Raw genomic sequence first — 20,041 nt, 5'->3', positions numbered from 1 at the left:
CCAGGGCAGAATACTGGAATGGGTAACCTTTCCCTTCTCCAGAGGATCTTCCCAACTCAGGGATCGAACCCAGGTCTCCTGCATTGCAGGCAGATTCTTGCAGCTGAGCCACAAGGGAAGCCCAAGAATACTGGAGTGGGTAACCTATCCCTTCTCCAGGGGATCTTCCTGACCCAGGAATCTAAAGGGGGTCTCCTGCATTACAGGCAGATTCTTTACCAATGGAGCTATCAGGGAAGCCTACTCTGCTAAATGAGAGAGTCAACAGACAAACATTTTGATGAGAAGTTAAGTGGGATGGCAGGATCCTTTGGGGACCTAACTCCTACTGTTAGGGCCAAGAATTTGGAACTAGAGTACTAACACTGGGAAAAAGAAAGGCAAGCAGGGGAGAGATATAAGGGCAGCCCCCAACCCCCACCCCAACCCCTGGCTGGACAATGGCCATCCCAAGGTTAGAGACATGGCATTGAACAAAAAGGGTGTGTAAAAATCAACAAAAAGCTCAAGCTGATAAGTGAACTCCTCAATATATGAGGCTGAAAAATGCAGAGGGAGATCTTTCAAAGTCCTTTAAGATGCAGCCTCAGGTCCTTAACTTCTGTTTTTCATGTGGAAAACAATACAAAGCCACTTGAGTAGCCAATTGCTATGTGCATGGAATATGGAATTATACTGGAAGACTAAGAAACAGACCAGCCGGACACTACTGCAGAGATTCAGACATGAGAGGGGCTGGCTTTAGAGGGACACTTTGGTGTGCAGGAAGAATGGGTTGGATTTGCTGTGCAAGTGCAGAGAGAAGACAGAAATGGTGGGGAGTGGCAGTGAGGGAAAGACTGTAAGAGGATTTGGGGTTTTTGGAGGTATAATTAAAATGCACAGATCTTAAGTGTGGAATGAATTTTGATAAATGTGCTCATCTCTGTCCCCTGCAACCCCAAAAGAGGTTTTGAAAAGACCGAATTTCCAGTGCCTGCAGATCTTAAGTGAGGCTGCTTCAAAGGCAAGAACCTGTAAGCCACTGAAGAGAGAAGTAAGGACTAGAACTCTAGATCTGAAAGTTATATGCAGCCAGCAGGTGGAAATCTCTTGAGCAAGTGAACACAGGTCCAGGAAGAGGCAACCGGAGAACAGGCCCAATTTGGGGTGCGCATGGACCCACTCTCCCACTGTGGGTCTTATTTGCTGATAAAACTGCAGAGGCTTCTCTTTGTTCAGGCCTTCTGCCTCAGACTTATCTTAAATGAGGAAGAAACTGCTTTCTGAGCGGGCCTCTGTCAAAGTCTGTCCTATGGAACTTGCAGAAGGGCGTCACTGGGGGGAAGGGAGCGGGAGGATTCCAGAGGGGGGTCTGCACCTCCTCCCAGCAGCCTGCACAGCTACCTTGCTGAGCTGGAGCCCAGCTTCCTCAGTACAGCGTGTTCTGGCAGCCGGTGCACCCCGGGGAGCACCCCTGCTCCAGGTGTGCGCTCGCAGCAGCCCTCCAGCAGTGCCCTCGGTGTTTGCAGCTCCTGAAAGCTTGCACGCAGCGGGAGCCGAGTGGCTAGAATTGGGGGGCGGTGGGCGTGACGGCGCTCCTTAGAGCTCTCTCCCGCCCAGGCAGTCCCGGGAACGTTCTGAAAAGTATCCAAAAGTTCTGTGCCGCGCGCGCGCGCGCGCAAATAAAGGGCACAACCCCCCACGTCTCTGGGCGTTGCGAGTCCCGACCTCGCCAGTCCAGCTGCACCTCCGGCTGCAGAACGTACGCGTTCTGCGCCTCCTCCTCTTCAGCCTCGCCGTCGGCCGGGTAACCCCCTTGCAGCTACCGGAGAGTCCGCGCTTCTCCTTGGGGCACCATGCCCAACGATGATGCGTATAGCAAGCCCTCCGCACCGTCGGAGGCCCCGCAAACCCCGGGGGCACCACCGCAGGGCAAGGCCGGGGGCGGCGGCGGCGGCGGCGGATCCGACTCGGGAGCGTCGGGCATGGACGCCGTCTCGAGCAAGAAGTCTCCGCGGCTGCCCAAGTGCGCGCGGTGCCGCAACCACGGCTACGCGTCGCCGCTCAAGGGCCACAAGCGTTTCTGCATGTGGCGGGATTGCCAGTGCAAGAAGTGCAACCTGATAGCAGAGAGACAACGCGTGATGGCCGCGCAGGTGAGTGCGGGCGTCCGGAACCGGGCTTCAGCCCCGAATTTTTCGAGTAAAGCCCCTGGGGTGCCACGGGGGGTTCGGAAGGAAGGTGGCGGTGCTTGCCGACCGCCACTGCGCGCTCGGGCCCGGGGGTCCTAGCCACGTTCCGATGCCGCGCTCCGAGGGCCTGGACTAGTCTCCGATGCCGCAGGCGGAGCCAGGGAGGTGCGGGGTTCACTCGGCTCCCGAAGCTCCGGATCCGTGACCCAGTGGGAATTGTGGGGTTCGCCCCTTCGGGGATCCTCTGTCTTTCTTTCTTTTTCAGAGCTAGCTGAGAGTTGCAGGGTTCGCTCTGCTTGGGAGTCCCCTTGATGCCTAAACTCATTCTCCAGCCGAGAGTTGCGGGGTTCGCGCTGCTAGGGAAGGGGTCCCCGGGATCTCTGACCCCGCCTCCAGCAGCGAGTTGTGGTGTTCGGCCCTTCGGGGAGCCCTAGGCATCCGACCTCACTCTCTGAGCAGAGTTGGGGGGCTTGCTCCCTCGGATCCCTGACTCGGCCTCGAGCAGGGAGCTTATAATTGGGTGGCGGTGTTGGACGGTGCCTTCTCGGGTTCTGGTTAGGGGGAAGCAGAGACCCGGCCGGCCGCAGCTTCTACGGATAACGCGTCGCGGCGGGAGTCTGTTTTTCTGGAAAAGTCGCCCTAACGGACGCCGGCGCGGCGTGGTCCTCGCTGTGCTCTTGGCGCTCTTTTTCGTATTCGCCGCGGTGGATCCTGGCTCAGCCATTTTGAGCCCTAGGGAAATTTCATTTGCGCTTTAAAGTTTGCTGTCTCGACCGAAGATATTCAAGTACAGGTTACTTTGAGTGTGTTTTAAAACACACTTAAGAATTTTAAACGACCACGCAGAGGAGAAAATGCAAGCGTTTGAGGTTTTGTCTCCTGTTGGGGCAGTACTTTTGTACCTTAACAGAAATAAAGTCATTGGTATCCTAAAAGAATTTTTAGAAGAGAATACACATTCTTTCCAGCTAAAAGTTGTCCCATCCTTTTAAAACAGGTTATTTACAATGAAATATTACAAAGGTTTACTAACGACGTGCTACTTTTGGTTAGGAACGGGTAAATATCGTCCACTGAAAATGACTTAACATTCATAGGATTATACTTTTTATATACACCCATTTTTAAAAAATGTTTTAAAATAGTTAGATTCGGTCTTCACAGACTGTGAGGGAAGTCATGGAAATACAGGTTGTTTTACTTGGTTTCTTTATTGGTTTTCAGCTTAATCTATAGTGGAAAAGAATACACTGAATATAGCATTTAAATGCATCACAGTGAACTTACTGGGAAAAAAAAAAACTTATGGCATTTAGTTGTTTTTGTAGGTAGAAAATTTTTTTCTGAAGATTTAGCTGCTGGCTTTAATATTTAGTGTGGAGAGTATGCTTGGGAGGGGGATTTTTCTCAAAATGTAAGAAAAATATGCATCCGAGTAGGGCCATTACCCACTCCGGTGTTCTTGCCTGGAGAATCCCAGGGACGGGGAAGCCTGGTGGGCTGCCGTCTATGGGGTCGCACAGAGTCGGACACGACTGAAGCGACTTAGCAGCAGCAGGGCCATTAAGTTTGAATAAGCTGTATTAGTAGGAGTACTAATTTGTAAGGAGGCTGTTCGCTATGTTAAAAACAAAAGGAACTAAAAATTATTTTAATAGTATAAAACTTGAGTATTTTCCACACCAGAAGGCTTGTGCTGTGCTGAGTGAAATCCTTTAAACAGCCATGTAACAGTCATTCTAAAATAGCTTGAAATTGATCTTAAGAGCCTAAAATAATTGCATTTTTAAATCAATTGCCTCACCTTCCCTATTTAAATAGCATTTCCTAAGAGCCCTTGAGAGGTCTTTGTAAAAGTGTTTTTAGTTTATGGACTATATAATACTCTGTATGTTGTGTGCATGTGTGAGATTTGTGTAAACCAGGGCTTTTTAAAGTGCACTTTTTTGTTGCATTGACATTCTTCACAAGTTCATGGGTATTTTAAACATTTGTGGTCAAATCCTTAATATTCTGTTTCTAAACTTGGTTAATAATAGAAAATTCAGGACTTACTTAATTATTTAATCTTATATTCAAAGATTTTTTTTTAAGTTGAAGACTCCTCTTGTTAGGAGTAAAATTACTTCAAAGTTAATCATCTTTCTAAATTTAAAGACTACAGTTTTCCTAAAACAGTCTGTAAATTGTAGTTACGTTTCTGGTTCACCATTTTGATGTCAACTTTTTGGCTTGTATTTCAGCCTCTGAGGTACAGGTGCTTCCCTTTCTTGTTCCATTATCACCAGTGGTCACTTTCAACAGAAAGTCTGCTTTTTTTTGTTACTTGTAAACAAAAATACAATTTTTTTTTTTGGACACAACTTTTCAACCTTCCACTGTTCTTTAAAAGAAGAGGGACCATGAGGAGTGTCTTAGGTATGCCGGGTCTTTTCCAGCCCCCACTGGGGGATATCACACCTGCTTTCTCCTTTTCTCTCCACCTCCACCTCTTTCTCCAGGGACTTCCAACACCATGTTGCCGGCCCCCCTTTCCCCATTATTTCCCTCCACAATCCCTCCATCCCACCGAATAGGGCTCTGTGGGTTTCCTGAGCAGCCTCTGCCTTCACTGTCTACCCTGCTCCCATGTTGGGAGTAGTTCTGCCCCTTCATCCTTGCCTGTCAGGCTTCACTCATGCGGCTCTTCACGGCCCCGTTGTAGCACCACCTCCGTTCATCCTTGCACTTAAAGCCCCTTTTGTGCCTGTCTTGTGGTGGTTCACATTTTGTCTTGAGTTGTAGTTGCATGTTTGCTTCGTGTCTCTGCTTTTAAACAGTGAGTGCCTTAGGATCTAATCTAAATCTTACTATGTCTTGATGGTCGAGGTTCCTAATACAGTGGCGTTTTCCATATTTGTGGAAGTAAGCAATGAGTGATCCCATTCTCCTTCCTTCCTAATCTGTCACTGCTGACTTCTGCTCTTCACTTTGAATTCCTCTGCTAACTGCAGCTTTTTCTCATCCAATCTTTCCTTCTAGTCTACACACACATTTGTTTATTGAAAAGTTTTTGAGCACTCACTCAAAGCTCTAAAGGACCTCTGACTCTCAACCATTTTTCAGCTTTGGTTGCACATCAGAGTTACCTGGGTGGCTATAAAAAGAAATTGGGGGTGGGAGAAGAAATGAGGGATTCTCAGACCTCATCCCTGGAGGTAATGGATGGAGATGTCTGGGATGGGCAGGGCTTCAGTGGTTTTGGCAAAGCTGTAGGAGTGATTCTGGGGTGCTGGAGGGTGACCCACCGCCCTGTGCTTCCAGGTGGCCCTGAGACGTCAGCAGGCCCAGGAAGAGGAATTGGGGATCAGTCACCCCATCCCGCTGCCCAGCACGGCTGAACTGATGGTCAAGAGAGAGAACAGCAGCGGCAACCCGTGTCTGATGATTGAGAGCAGCAGCTCCTCGCAGCCGCCACCGGCCAGCACCCCCAGCACGGCAGCTCCAGGTCCAGGTAAGCCTGTGGGCCCGCTGGAGGGAAGAAGGGTGTGGCCACAAAGACAGAGCCTCAGGATGGTTTTGAGTCCCAGAGCACATGCAGAGCTTAGAGGGACTCTTAAAAGATCCTCCCTCTGAAGGTTTGTTTTGGCTGCCTCACAAAGGAGGTGGGCCTGAATTCTAGAACCAGAAGTTCGACAGCTTCACTTTCCTGTTGTTTTTTGCCAAGGCTGAATCTGGACAGAGTCAAAATCACAGAATACCAGAGAAGTTAGTCCAGAATTCATCTCAATCAGCCCCTTCCATTCACGGGATCCTCCTGGTGGGAGCCAAAGATCCTTGTTTCCTAAAGCTGAAAGTCCTTTCTCTGGGAGGGACTGCAATTTCACTTGGGGAACATATCTAAAAAGAAAAACAGATTCTGGGTTCTGAGTTTCAGTGGACACTGGAATTGAGGCAAGGCATGTCTCATTGGTTTAAATTCTCTCTCATGAGCTAAGAGTATATCAGGGGCTAGAGATGTATACTGATTCATTTCATTCTTAGAAGAAGGAGGTGTTAATTCTATTTTGTACTATGTGAAAATTGAGGTATAAAAAGTTTTAGTGACTGGCTACATCTGTCAGACTAGAAAGGACCTGAATGGATCCATCTGCCTCCAAATCTCAGTGCTTACTGCACTGAATCTGTAAATTATCTTGAGAATCATGGTGCTTCAGAGCTGCACTGCCCAACATGGAAGCCTCTAGCCTCATTGGGCTGCTTAAATTTAATTACAATGAAGTAAAATTAAAACTTTTATCCGGAGAAGATATACAAGTGGTAGAAACCTCAAGGAAAGATGCTTGATATCATTAGTCATTAGGAAATACAAATCGAAGCTATAATGGATACCACCTCATACCAGTTAGGATGCTTACCATCAGAAAACCAGATAATAACAATATTGGTGAAGATGTGGAAAAATTGGAACTTTTGTGCACAGTTAGTAGGAACGTAAAACGGTACAGCTGCTATCGAAAACAGTATGGTGGTTTCTCAGAAGTTAAAAATAGAATTATCACATGATCCAGCAATTCCACTTCTGAGTGCATACTGAAAAGAATTGAAAACAGCATCTTAAAGAGGTATTTCTACATCCATGTTCATAGCAGCATTATGCATAATAGCTAAAATGTGGAAGCACCTCAGATGTCCACTGACAAATGAATGGAAGTGCAAAATGTGGTAAAAAGAAAACTATTTAGCCTGAAAAAGACGGAAATTTTGACACATGCTACAACATGGATGAACCTTGAGGAGTTTATGCTAAGTGAAAGAAACCAGTCACAAAAAGACAAATACTGTATGATTCCACTTACATACTTGAAGTAGTCAAAATCTTAGAGACAGAAGGTAGATTGGTGGTTGTCACAGGCTGCGGGGAGAGGGGAATAGAGGGTTATTGTTTAGTGAGTGTAGGGTTTCAGTTTTACGAGATGGAAAGCTATGGAGATGGATGATGGTGATGGTTGCAATACATCACGAATGTAGTTAGTATCACTGAACTGTGCACTGAAAGATGGTTGAGATGTTTGTTTTTATGTTGCATGTATTTTACAACAGTAAAAATAAATTAAAAAATTTTAAACATTTAGTTTCTCAGTTGCGCTAGTCATATTTCAGATGTTCAACAGGCACATACGTAGCTAAAGCCAGCCATATGGGATAGTATGTGCTTCCATTTCTCACAAAGTTCCGTTTAATGGCACTGGTCTAGAATACAGGAGCTCTAAGAAGCTCACCAAACTAGGATCTGCGACATCCCATTGGCAAATATAAAGACATATATTTCATACTAAATATACCCGCTGAGATGCACAGAATCTAGAGCCTTCTAAGGCTCCATGAAATGTAACCTTGGAGTAAGTTTTAAGTAAACTTTTCATAAGTTAGTTTGCTGTGCTTAATTGCTGGGCTAAAGTTGTCAGCTGCCTCAGTTCAGTTCAGTAGCTCGGTCGTGTCTGATTCTTTGCGACCCCATGAATTGCAGCCAGGCCTCCCTGTCCATCACCAACTCCTGGAGTTCACCCAAATTCACGTCCATCGAGTCGGTGATGCCATCCAGCCATCTCCTCCTCTGTCGTCCCCTTTTCCTCCTGCCCCCAATCCCTCCCAGCATCAGAGTCTTTTTCAATGAGTCAACTCTTCGCATGAGGTGGTCAAAGTATTGGAGTTTCAGCTTCAGCATCAGTTCTTCCAAAGAACACCCAGGACTGATCTCCTTTAGAATGGACTTACGGATCTCCTTGCAGTCCAAGGAACTCTTAAGAGTCTTCTCCAACACCACAGTTCAAAAGCATCAATTCCTCGGCGCTCAGCCTTCTTCACAGTCCAACTCTCACATCCATACATGACCACTGGAAAAACCATAGCCTTGACTAGACGGACCTTTGTTGGCAAAGTAATGTCTCTGCTTTTGAATATGCTATCTAGGCGGGTCATAACTTTCCTTCCAAGGAGTAAGCGTCTTTTAATTTCATGGCTGCAGTCACCATCTGCAGTGATTTTGGAGCCCCCAAAAATAAAGTCTGACACTGTTTCCCCATCTATTTCTCATGAAGTGATGGGACCGGATGCCATGATCTTAGTTTTCTGAATGTTGAGCTTTAAGACAACTTTATCATTCTCCTCTTTCACTTTCATCAAGAGGCTTTTGAGTTCCTCTTCACTTTCTGCCATAAGGGTGGTGTCATCTGCATATCTGAGGTTATTGATATTTCTCCCGGCAATCTTGATTCCAGCTTGTGCTTCCTCCAGCCCAGCGTTTCTCATGATGTACTCTGCATATAAGTTAAATAAGCAGGGTGACAATATACAGCCTTGACGTACTCCTTTTCCTATTTGGAACCAGTCTGTTGTTCCATGTCCAGTTCTATATGTTGCTTCCTGACCTGCATATAGGTTTCTCAAGAGACAGGTCAGGTGGTCTGGTATTCCCATCTCTTGAAAAATTTTCCACAGTTTATTGTGATCCACAGTCAAAGGCTTTGGTCAGCTGCCTAGTTGTCATTAAATAGCTGTGCAACTTTAGACAAGTAACTTAAGCTCTCTGGTGGTCTTGTTTCCTCTTCTCAAAAATGAGGGATGAGCTCTTTGAGGCTTTTTAAGATCCTCAGAGTCTTGACTATTATAAAGAAGACGATTAGAGGGCACCAGAGAAGCCAGGTGAGCGACAGAGGTACAGTACCTGCTGCAGGCAGGTGTGTCTGCGCACCTATCCCTGGGTTTGTTCCTGGGGCTACAGAATCTCTAGCTACTAGCTAACAAAGGAGATGGTATTATTTTCTTGTTTTAGCTTTGTTGTGCATAAAACATATTGATAGCAGTTTCAGAACTTTCCTTTTCATAAGAAGGAAGGAGTATATCTATCAGAAATATGATTCTTGCACTTTGGAATTTTAAGCTGTACCTAACTACCAGAAGATTGTATTGGGTCAGGACAGACCTGGTGGATTCAGCTGGAGGTCTGATATGGGGATGGTGGTGGGGGTGCCAGAGGAGTAGAGAGGGGAGTAGCTCATTTGATGTTCACAAATATCTTAGGAAGTAGGAATTACTATTCCTATTTACAGATAAGGAAACCGGTGGTAAGGAAACTGCCCCAGAATAAAGCTGAGTTGAGCTGGGATTCAGTCCAGGTCTGTCCCATCCCAGAGCCCACGGATTTGCCACCTGCCTGTGAAGGGAGGTTGTGAGAATAGTTGCTGTGTTTTCTTGGAAAACGGACAGTTATGATTAGAGTTTATGGTTTAATCCTCAGACGGGATTTAGGGCTTATGGGCAAATCGAAACACATCAGGGGCAGCACCATTCTCGGCTGGCACAGAAAGCTGCAGCCGTTGGTGTTCACAGGGAGAAATACAGGGACAGGCCCGTGATGGATCAGCATTAGTCCTGGGCATTTTGTTGGGAACCGTGGGTGAACTTGGCCTACCCTGCTGTATCCCACATTGCACTTCATGGAAAGGGGTGTCAGAGTTTGATTTTACACCCCACCATGGTGAGTGAAGCCTTGAAGGATTTCAGGCTAGATGGAGTTCACAGTGACCAAGAAGTTCTTGCAGGGCATTTCAGAGTGGTGATACAGAAAGTTACAAATAGAAGCAGCAGAGGAGCATGACAGAAGGTTCAGGGTCAAGGAGGATGTGACCAGATTCCCTTCTTTGCTCCTGGAGCTGATGGACCTTGGAGTCAGTTCAGAGTCTTGAACCAATGCTCCAAGGGAGGGAGTGTGGAAGCCAGTGGTGTGCGGTGCCCTGGGCTCAGCTGAGGGCAGGAGGCTTTGCCTGCTCTGGGAAGATGGGCCCTTCCGAACCAGCCTAGCTCATCTCAGCAGGGCAGGAGCCTCGTCCATCATCATCACTCACAGGACGTCCACCGAAGCCCTTGAGTTGGGATCATGAACTTCTGGGACATGAGCAAGAGGAAAACAGAAATGCCAGTAGAATTAAACTATATAAAGAGAGAGATGGAGAAGGCAGTGAAGGGAGGGAGGGATGGAGGAAGAGAGGGGGAGAGAGAGAGAGTGAAGCAGACAAGACAGCTTGAAGGATGTTCCTTAAGTTTTATGTAGCACATGGGGTGTCCAACTTCCTGCCCTACATCATGTACTACTGACAAATGTGTAACTAAGATTACATCTCTAGAGATAAGAATTTCTTTAAAATAACATTTAGCTTTATGCAGGAATTGGTAAACATTTATAGAGTACAAAAACATACTCAACGACTACGTTCCAAACCCCAACTTGTGGGTCTTCTGTTTGTTACCTCAGGATTACAGGTGGAGGCTTTACCTGTCTGCTTATTGTTTTTGTGTGTATATGTATATATATAATGTATATATTTAACATAGCAGGAGTATATTGCTCCCACTTGGTGTAGTTTTTTTTTTAATATAAAACCATGGCATTTTTTAATGGCCTGGTATTCCGTTGTATCCATGTGGAACGCTAGGATTTGCAGTTATTTTGTGAAAGGTGAAAGTTGTAATGGAACGGTGCAGCCCACCAGCTGGCTCCCACGAAGGGGCAGGCTGCTCACTTTCTCTTTCTAATACATGATGTTGACTGCAAGGGCAGTGGCGTAGTGAAATCCAGTAGATGTTTATGTCCTTGAGGCTTCTTAGTTATCTCCTTTTGGCTCCTGAAAGTGCCCAAGAATTATTGCCAAGATTATTGGCTGAATCCTGAGGCCACTGTGAAGGAAACTGAATTTGCTGAATTGTCATTTCATCTATTGGAGAGCTGATCCCTCTGAGTAAGTTAACTTACCACAGTCTCTGCGATCCTTAGCTGAAGATGGGCTAAGCTAGATCAAAACACTGCTGGATGATTCCTCCAACAGTGAGTATAAAATATTCTGTGATTGTGGGTAACACTGAAGGAACAGCGTTTTGAAGAAATGCTTTGTTCAGTGCTATCTTTTATATGAACAGGATCAGATATGCTAACAAGTGTACTATCAATTAACAAATGATTTCTTCCCAGCCATTTTGGAGGTGTCCAGAAAAAAAGGTGAGCAATTTTAGTTATAAATGTCAATGAGTTAATAACAACTTCAGCATTATTTCTGTGGTTTTACTTTTTAAATTTTAGCAGTACACACACACACACACATATATGTAGTTATCTACTGACTTGAAAAAATCTCATAAGCATAATATATGTAATATATTAATAATATATTTTGAAAGTTATCAGCTGACTTGAAAAAAAATCTCATAAGCACTCCTCCTCTTTGACATGTGGGCTCCTTCCTGTTTATTTCATACTGTATTTTGCTTTTCCTTAGCCTCCTGTGCAGCAAGTAGAAAGAAGGCCATTTTACCTAGAGCTTATGCTAAAGTCTCCGTAATTCTTGGCTCTTCTGTGCAGGGCTGTCAGATGAAGGGCTGCATTGTAGAGAATTTGGTTTGGCATATGTGTCCTTTGTAAGTGAGAACCTGAATGTTATCTCCTGGGGCCCTCCCTTCTGGAGCACCCTGGGCTTCCACACACACTCACATTCACACTCCCCAAGGCCGCCTCCTGCTGTCTCAGGCCTTCCCCCACTGCCCAGCGCCTGTGACCTGTGACCTGTGGCCTGCTTTCACTCACCTTTCCCCTGTTAGGTCAGCCAGGCCTGTGTCTGATATTGACAGGACACCCTCCTTCACTTCTCTTCCTTAGCTAGCAGTAATTCCACTTCAACACAGAGAAAGAACTCATTCGGTAGGCAGCACATGCCTTCCTGCTTGTGTGCTTTCTAAGGGTTCAAATGCTGTACGAACATGCAATGTGGTAGTTTTAAAATGGAATAATGTCCCCATGCAGTTTTTTTCCAGTGAGAAATGACTGATGAACTAACAGCTGAAGATGTTGAGTTATTTAAGTTTCTTTAAAAATAAACTTTATTCATTAGAGAAGTTACAGATTTACAGCAAAATTTAGAGGAAGGTATAGAGATTGCCCATACATCCCCTGCCCCCACACGTAGACAGTGTCCCCATTATCAGCATCCCCTACCAAAAGTACATTTGTTACGACTGATGAGCGACACAGACATGCCACCATCACTGAGTCCAGAGTGTACAGAAGGGTTAACTCTTGGTGGTGTACATTCTGTGAATAAATGATGGTGTGTACCCATTATTATAGTATCATACCAAGTAGTTTTGCTGCTCTAAAAATCTATGGAGTTAAAGTATTTCAGTTTTTATCTTTGCACTTTTCCATGTTGCACAGAAAGAAGCATTTCAAATGAAAAACCTAAACATTTTACCCAAATTAGCTTGAGAGCCGATATTTCTAGGATTCTGGCCACTTAGATGAGATGAGCTCCATTTGATTTTAGACAGAGCTCAATTTCAAGTTGATGGAAGATGTGGAAATTGGGTTTAAAAAGGCCTTCAGATAAAAGTATTCCCCAATTTTATTTTCAGAGTCAAAGAAATTTCCAGAATGTTTAATGAAATGAAATCTCCTTAAACTGAAGTAAGAATAGGAGGCTTGAATGAAAGAAAACCCTTAAGATTAATTGTACTGATCATTTTGATGGACTAGTGTTTTAAATAACATCTCAATCAATTTTATTCATTCTAAGGGCAGTCTCTATATTTACATGTCAAATATAGGAGTTAATTGACCTGATAGAAATTCTCCACAAACAGTATTTCTATAAAAAAGTTGACAACAAAATATATAGGAAGTGGCCTACTGGTCTTCCTTGGCTAGACTGAAAATTCGGAGCCATCAAAAATGGTAAATACAGTGTTTAAAGTTATAAATTAGTTTTAATTGAAGTATAGTTGACTTAACAGTATTACTAGTTTCAGGTGTACAACATGGTGATTCAATATTTTAGTAGATCATACTCCATGTAAAGTTATTACAAAATAAAATTAGTTTTATAACAGCATATGTAAAAAGTCAGAAGAAGCGTGTGACTGATTTGCACTTCTGTCTCCATTGTGAAAATGTAATCTTAAGGGCAGGGATTGCAGTTTATTCATCACGTAACTTATGTGCATAGTACGGTACCTGGCTTTGTAGTACATGGTCAGTAAAGTTTTGCTGAATAAATTAATGATGGTTAAATTTGAAATTTTGTTTTAAAACACTGTGTTAGTGATCATGAACCCACCTACAGATACAAAGTAAAATCATTGATCGATCTGCAATTTTGGTGATATTTTTAAGTGTTTCTGATTTTTTAAATGCCTAAAAATTCAAATTAGTTTAACAGCCTAAGGTATAATTCATATTCTGTATACTTTGTCTGTTTAAAGTGTACAATTCAGTGCTTTTTTTTTTTTAAAGTAAATTCGCAGAGCCGTGCAACCATCCCTGTAATCTAACTGTGGAGCGTTTTCATCTCCTAAAAGAAACTCTTCCCTTGTAGTCATCTCCATCTGCTCTTACACTGGGGTCATAGCTGACTTTTTTCACTTAGGCTGATGTTTGCAAGATTTACCCCTATTGTAGCCTGTATTAATATTTATTATTCCTTTTTAAAAACTTTATACTACTCCACTGTATGGATATGGTGAGTTTTTTAATTCATCAGATGAAGGACTTTTGGGTTGCTTACACTTTTTGGCTATTATGAGTAATGCTTCCATAACATTTTGGTGTCGGTTTTGTATTAATATATGTTTCATTCTCTTGACTATATTCAAAAGAGCACAATTTCTGAGGCATATGGTAACACTTCCCAAGTGGTGCTAGTGGTAAAGAATCTACCTGCCAATGCAGGATACACAAGAGAAGTGGTTTCTATCCCTGGGCCGGGAAGATCCCCTGGAGGAGGAAATGGCAACCCACTCCAGTATTCTTGCCTGGAGAATCCCATGGACAGAGGAGCCTGTCAGGCTACAGTCCATAGGGTCACAAAGAGTCAGACACGACTGAAGCGACTTAGCACACGCACACACGGTAACACTATGTTTAACCTTTTGAGGAACTGTCAGAGTTTTCCAAAGAGGCTGCACTGTTTTACTACATTCCCACCAGCAGTGTGTGAGAGCGTCAGAAAATTCATGCTAAAGTTTTTTAAAATTAAAAGGTAGCATGCCTTCATTCAGGCAGAAACTATAAAGATACAAAACCCAGTCAATGGGTCTTTGGTGACCAGAAGTTTAGATCACGGAGGATTCTCTGGGATTTCATCTTCTTACTAGAAATATTAATATATTAATACTGCCTTTAAAAAATTTCCTCTTTTCCCTCATTATCGCATATATTTTATAGTGAAAGGAGTAGTGTTTGAGGAGTTAAACCACAGAAGAACCTGGTGACTGGTTTTCTTTGTTGTAGTATTGGCTGATAGAAACATTGGTTTGTTTCTGAAGGGCTTAAGCAACTTCTAGACCTTGGGTGACAAGCATTTCCCCAGAACAAGGGAGAGGGAATTCTACTGCCCTAGAAACGTAGCAAGAATAATTTTTATCTTTGGGCTTCTAAAAGTGGAAGACTGCCATCGCTCGTGTGGAAAGCAGAAGAGAAACCCGAGAGCTGGGGAGAATGGACAGCTGTTCTCCACATTACCAGTGAGAAGAGAGTAGCTCATAGGTTGTCACAGCTGTTGATAGCATTGGGAAACTTTATAGGTGGTAACGTAAGGTGTTGTTGTAGAGCTGTACAGCTTTACATTTGCTGCCGTAGGAGACTTTTGGAATGTCAGAGAGCTCATCTGTGTTAGCCGTTTCTCCTGTCTGCTCCACAGCGTCCCCCCGAGTCCTTGACCCTTGGGTTCCTTGTTATCTGCTGGTTCAGGGATCCTGTCCATTGACTATCCCCTCAGCCACACACTGGATCTTGTGAATGCCTTTCTGTCTGGTCTGTTGTTTTACTAGCTAATTTATTTTTGAAAGGTTTTATTGTGACAAAATATGCATAACATAAAATTGACCATTTTAACTGTTTTTAAGTGTACAGTTCAGTGGCATTAAGTGTATTCACATTGTTGTGCAACCCTCCTCACCATCCTTCGCTAGGATTTATCTTCCCAAACTGAAAATCTGAATCTACAGAGTGAGAATTCTGTGTTCTCTCCCTCTCATGACCTTTTTGCTGAACACAGCCTCTTTTGTTAGCTTGCCTTTCTTGGCCTCTGGAATCACCTGTAGACTCACATGAGATGATTGCTTTTATCTTGTCAACATCTGTTCTTTCCTTTCTTCCTTCTCCCAGGTCTGCAATTTTTTCTTTATTGCTGACTTCTGTCCTTGTTCATATGCTGTGCTTAGTTGCTCAGTTGTGTCCAACTCTTTGCAGTCCCATGGGTTGTAGCCTGCCAGGCTCCTCTGTCCATGGGGATTTTCCAGGCAAGAATACTGGAGTGGGTTGCCATGCCCCCCACCCCCCAAGGGATCTTCCCAACCCAGGAATCGAACTGGGGTCTCCTGCATTGCAGGTGGATTCTTTACCAGCTGAGCCACCAGGGAAGCCCATACACCAGTCTAATCTGTGCCTCTGGGGTAATGAGGACTTTTAAACTCTAGTAAAGTTTCTCAGAGGGCTGAGGCCAGTAGAGAAGGGGACCCAGGGTAAGGCCTGATGCGCGATTCTGTGAATTCTGTACCTCTGCCAGGTGATCTGGACTCTGAGCCTAGAAACGCTCTGTGAAGTGCTGTGAAGCCTGTGGGCCCCTGGGGGCTCTGGCTGCTGTCTCACTGGTTCTTGACTAGTCATGGTTCCATTGGCAGTGGTCCCAAGCAACTCTGTAAGTGCGTGTCTGAATTTCTGTCTCAGTCTAAAGGTGTCTTACTTTTCAACTTGTAAAAAAATTCAATGTGATGACCAAATTTGCTGAACCAAATTGTATTTCAAACGCAGTTTCCTCTGGTCTCTCATGTCTGTTGGAGTTTACAATCACTAATCCCGTCTTAGTGTACAATACCTCTGAGCATACTTTTCAGAAAAAAATGCACAAGAAACTCTTAAAATAGGCTATAAGTAGCTGGTTTGTTGTCAGAAGGAAGTGCCAATTCAGTATTCAAATAATAGCATATTTTCTGATGTTTATTGGCAGTGAGAGTTCTCAGATATGCTTCAGACACTTCAGAGTCAGCTCAGTCCAGTGTATGCTCCCAGCTGACGTGGTATTAATTTCAGCATTTATAAAGCCACCCCCTATTTTTGCATCACCCTTTACTCTGGTCCTGAAGTTGAGGGTTTATCCAAAATACAGTATATGCAGTAATTCTGGGAAGCAGATTGGATCCATCTAACACTAGTAAATGTTTGCTGAACTGAGTTGAATTCATCTTTGCTGATAAGTGGACTGTTTGGCCCAGAGTCCCTCCCTCCCTTTTTCCCTTTCTTCCACCTGTTTCATTTTTCACTTATTCAACAAATATTCATTATGTGACTGCATTGGGTCAGACCCTTTTCTAGGCCTGGGGTATGTATCAGTGCCTAAAACATCTGTCTCTTGTGGATCTTGCACGTCTAGCAGGGGAGACAGTGGATAAACAAGTACACCAGTGGGTGAGCAAGATGCTTTCAGAAAGTATGAGCACTGAGGAGACAGAGTGATGGGATGCATGTGTCTGCAGGGGTCATGGCATTGACAGGGTGGTTAGGGAAAGAGGGACCCTCGAAGGAGATTGAATCCGAGCTCCTCCTGAGTGACAGTGAGCCGTTGTGGTCAAGGTTTGGAGGAAGAGCCAGGCAGGAGGCACTGCAGGGTGAGACGCGCTTAGAGCAGGATGCAGGCTGGTGTGCTCATTGCTGAGCGCAAGGGTGACGTAGCTGGGGGGCCACAACTCGCTGGCCCTTGGAGGCCACAGAAGGAGCTGGGATTTTATGCTGAGTGCCATGGGAAGTCGCTGGAGTGTTGCAGGGGTGAGTGCTGTGGTCTGATTTATTCTCTTCAGAGGTCTTTGCTGCTGTGTGGAGTGTAGTTTGAAGGGGGAGCACACGAAGACTGTGCAGTTGCCCGGGCAAAGGGATGCTGCTTGCACCAGGGTGGTGACGGTAGAGCCGGAAAGAAGTTGGGGGACAGGAGGACTGTTTGGAGGGCAAGTTTACATGTAATTTTGTAGATGTCGCCCGCAGCCCTCCCTCCACAGAGAAGCTGCCATGACACCGGCAGGGCTAGGTTCTGCGGGGCTTGACTAGTCTGCAAGTTTGGTACGTGTGGGGCGGTCAGAAGAATAATGGCCCCCCAGAGAGGTCCTCACCCCTGTCCCCGGGGCTGGTGAAGATGTTACCTTCAGAGCAAAAGGGACTTTGCAGATGTGATTCTAATTCATGGGTCTGCAAGCAGGGTGGACCCCAAATTCCAGGTGGGCCCATTCTAATGCCCGAGTCCTTGGAAGTGGAGAACCTTTCCTGGCTGCACCAGAGATGCCACAACAGAAGATGCCAGGAGGTTTCCAAGTCAGGAAAAGACTTGACCACTGTTGCTGGCTTTGAAGATGGAGGAAGGGGGTGCCAAGGCAAAGATTTCAGGAGTTCTCTAGAATCTTGGAACAGCCCTTAGCTGACAGCCAGTGTAGAAACAGGACTTCAGTCCTACAACCACAGGGAACCAAATTCTTCCAGCATTCTGACTCAGCAGGGTTAGGGATCCTCCCCTGGTGCCCACAGAAACAAACACAGACCTGTTAACACCTTGATTTCAGCCTGGAGAGACCTCGGTCAGAGTGTGGGCCCAGAAAACTGCAAGAATAACGCATTTGCATTGGTTTAGATGGACAGGGAGGCCTGGCGTGCTGCGATTCATGGGGTCGCAAAGAGTCGGACACGACTGAGCGACTGAACTGAACTGAAAGCTGCTGTATCTGTGGCAGTTTGTCACACAGCAATAGAAACAAATATAGTCGATATAGTTGATATTTCCCCTTTCCTTTGTTAGACTGAACATTTTCCCATATGTTACAAGATCATTTGTATTTTTTCAATGAGCCATCTGTATGTGTCCTTTGTCCATTTCTTTATTGAATTTCTTATCTGAGAGTTCTTCGTTTATTATGGAATTGGCACTTTGTGATATGAGTTGCAATCCCTCCCCCCGCACCCTGGCCACACACACTATTTGGTATTTCAGGCCAGGAGACTGAGACAGCTGGGGGCAGACTGCAGAGGCCAGGAGCCCGAGGATTGGCCCTGGTCACTGCACTCTGTGGACGAGTGGAGGAGCTTGTGGCTCGTCTGGTTCCCCATCAGCAGACCAGAGCCAAGTAGAAATGTCCCCATGGTGGAGCAGATGCATATGACATGTTCTTCACACTCTTCCAACTTCTCTTAATGCCCTCATTTCAGTGTAACCATGGGCAGAGCTCAAGTTAAGCTAAGGGTTCCAGAGATTGAACCATTTTACATTCATGTCTGGAGCTGTGGTCTACAGATTCCAATATTACTGTCTGATGTATAATAAGTCAGCACAGCCATGACTGCAGAATGGGATACACTTGTCTAGTCAGATAATCCAGGCTGCTGGAGACTAATCTTATCCTTACCAATGTTACATGAAATTAGACTGCGTGTTACCCATCAGTTCAGTTCAGTCGCTCAGTCGTGTCCGACTCCTTGCAGCCCCATGAATCGCAGCACGCCAGGCCTCCCTGTCCATCACCAACTCCCGGAGTTCACTCAGACTCACGTCCATCGAGTCAGTGATGCCATCCAGCCATCTCATCCTCTGTCGTCCCCTTCTCCCCCTGCCCCCAATCCCTCCCAGCATCAGAGTCTTTTCCAATGAGTCAACTCTTCACATGAGGTGGCCAAAGTACTGGAGTTTCAGCTTTAGCATCATTCCTTCCAAAGAAATCCCAGGGCTGATCTCCTTCAGCATGGACTCGTAGGATCTCCTTGCAGTCCAAGGGACTCGCAAGAGTTTTCTCCAATACCACAGTTCAAAAGCATCAATTCTTCAGTACTCAGCCTTCTTCACAGTCCAACTCTCACATCCATACATGACTACTGGAAAAACCATAGCCTTGACTAGATGGACCTTTGTTGGCAAAGTAATGTCTCTGCTTTTGAATATGCTGTCTAGGTTGGTCATAACTTTCCTTCCAAGGAGTAAGCGTCTTTTAATTTCATGGCTGCACTCACCATCTGCAGTGATTTTGGAGCCCAGAAAAATAAAGTCTGCCACTCTTTCCACTGATTCCCTATCTGTTTCCCATGAAGTGATGGGACAGGATGCCATGATCTTCAGTTTTCTGAATGTTGAGCTTTAAGCCAACTTTTTCACTCTCCACTTTCACTTTCATCAAGAGGCTCTTTTTAGTTCCTCTTCACTTTCTGCCATAAGGGTGGTGTCATCTGCATATCTGAGGTTATTGATATTTCTCCCTGCAATCTTGATTCCAGCTTGTGTTTCTTCCAGTCCAGCGTTTCTCATGATGTACTCTGCATATAAGTTAAATAAGCAGGGTGACAATATACAGCCTTGACGTACTCCTTTTCCTATTTGGAACCAGTCTGTTGTTCCATGTCCAGTTCTAACTGTTGCTTCCTGACCCGTAGACTCTTTCAAAATGATTTTACTGCTTCTTTGGTTGATACATGTTCGGGGTTGTGCTTCCCCCAGGGTGAGGGCTAATTGTTATTTACCAATTTCCAGATTAGTGTCAGATTAGTTAACAGATTAACCAGTCTATTAGTGCCAGATGTCCCTCTAAGAGAGTGGTATGTGGTATTAGAGGCTTAATCAAAGGTCTTCAAGATGAAGATACTTGGAAACAGAGTTTTGCTTTTACCTGGATAACTATATTGATACCTGGGGAGGAAGCTCTATGTTGTTGAAAGAACATAAGATCTTGGGTCCAAAGACTTGCGTGTTATGCAGCCTTTTTTGATTTTGAGCAGTTCATTTATTTCCCTGAGTAGTCTGTTTTCTCATTTGTGAAATAGA

General features: G+C 44.9%; 1 protein-coding gene across 1 annotated transcript in view; it reads left to right on the top strand.

Annotated features, from left to right (window-relative positions):
* The first annotated feature begins 1,838 nt into the window (after window positions 1-1,838).
* DMRT1 (doublesex and mab-3 related transcription factor 1) overlaps window positions 1,839-20,041 on the top strand; it is a 100,779-nt gene continuing 82,576 nt past the window's right edge. Inside the window, exons 1-2 of the mRNA XM_055578228.1 lie at window positions 1,839-2,138; window positions 5,478-5,667. Of these exons, the coding sequence (XP_055434203.1) occupies window positions 1,839-2,138; window positions 5,478-5,667 (490 nt within the window). The remainder of the gene's footprint in view (window positions 2,139-5,477; window positions 5,668-20,041) is intronic.

This window comes from Bubalus kerabau, chromosome 4 (assembly GCF_029407905.1).
Source record: "Bubalus kerabau isolate K-KA32 ecotype Philippines breed swamp buffalo chromosome 4, PCC_UOA_SB_1v2, whole genome shotgun sequence".
NCBI classification, from domain to species: Eukaryota; Metazoa; Chordata; class Mammalia; order Artiodactyla; family Bovidae; genus Bubalus; species Bubalus kerabau.
This window is presented reverse-complemented; position numbering and strand designations above follow the sequence as displayed.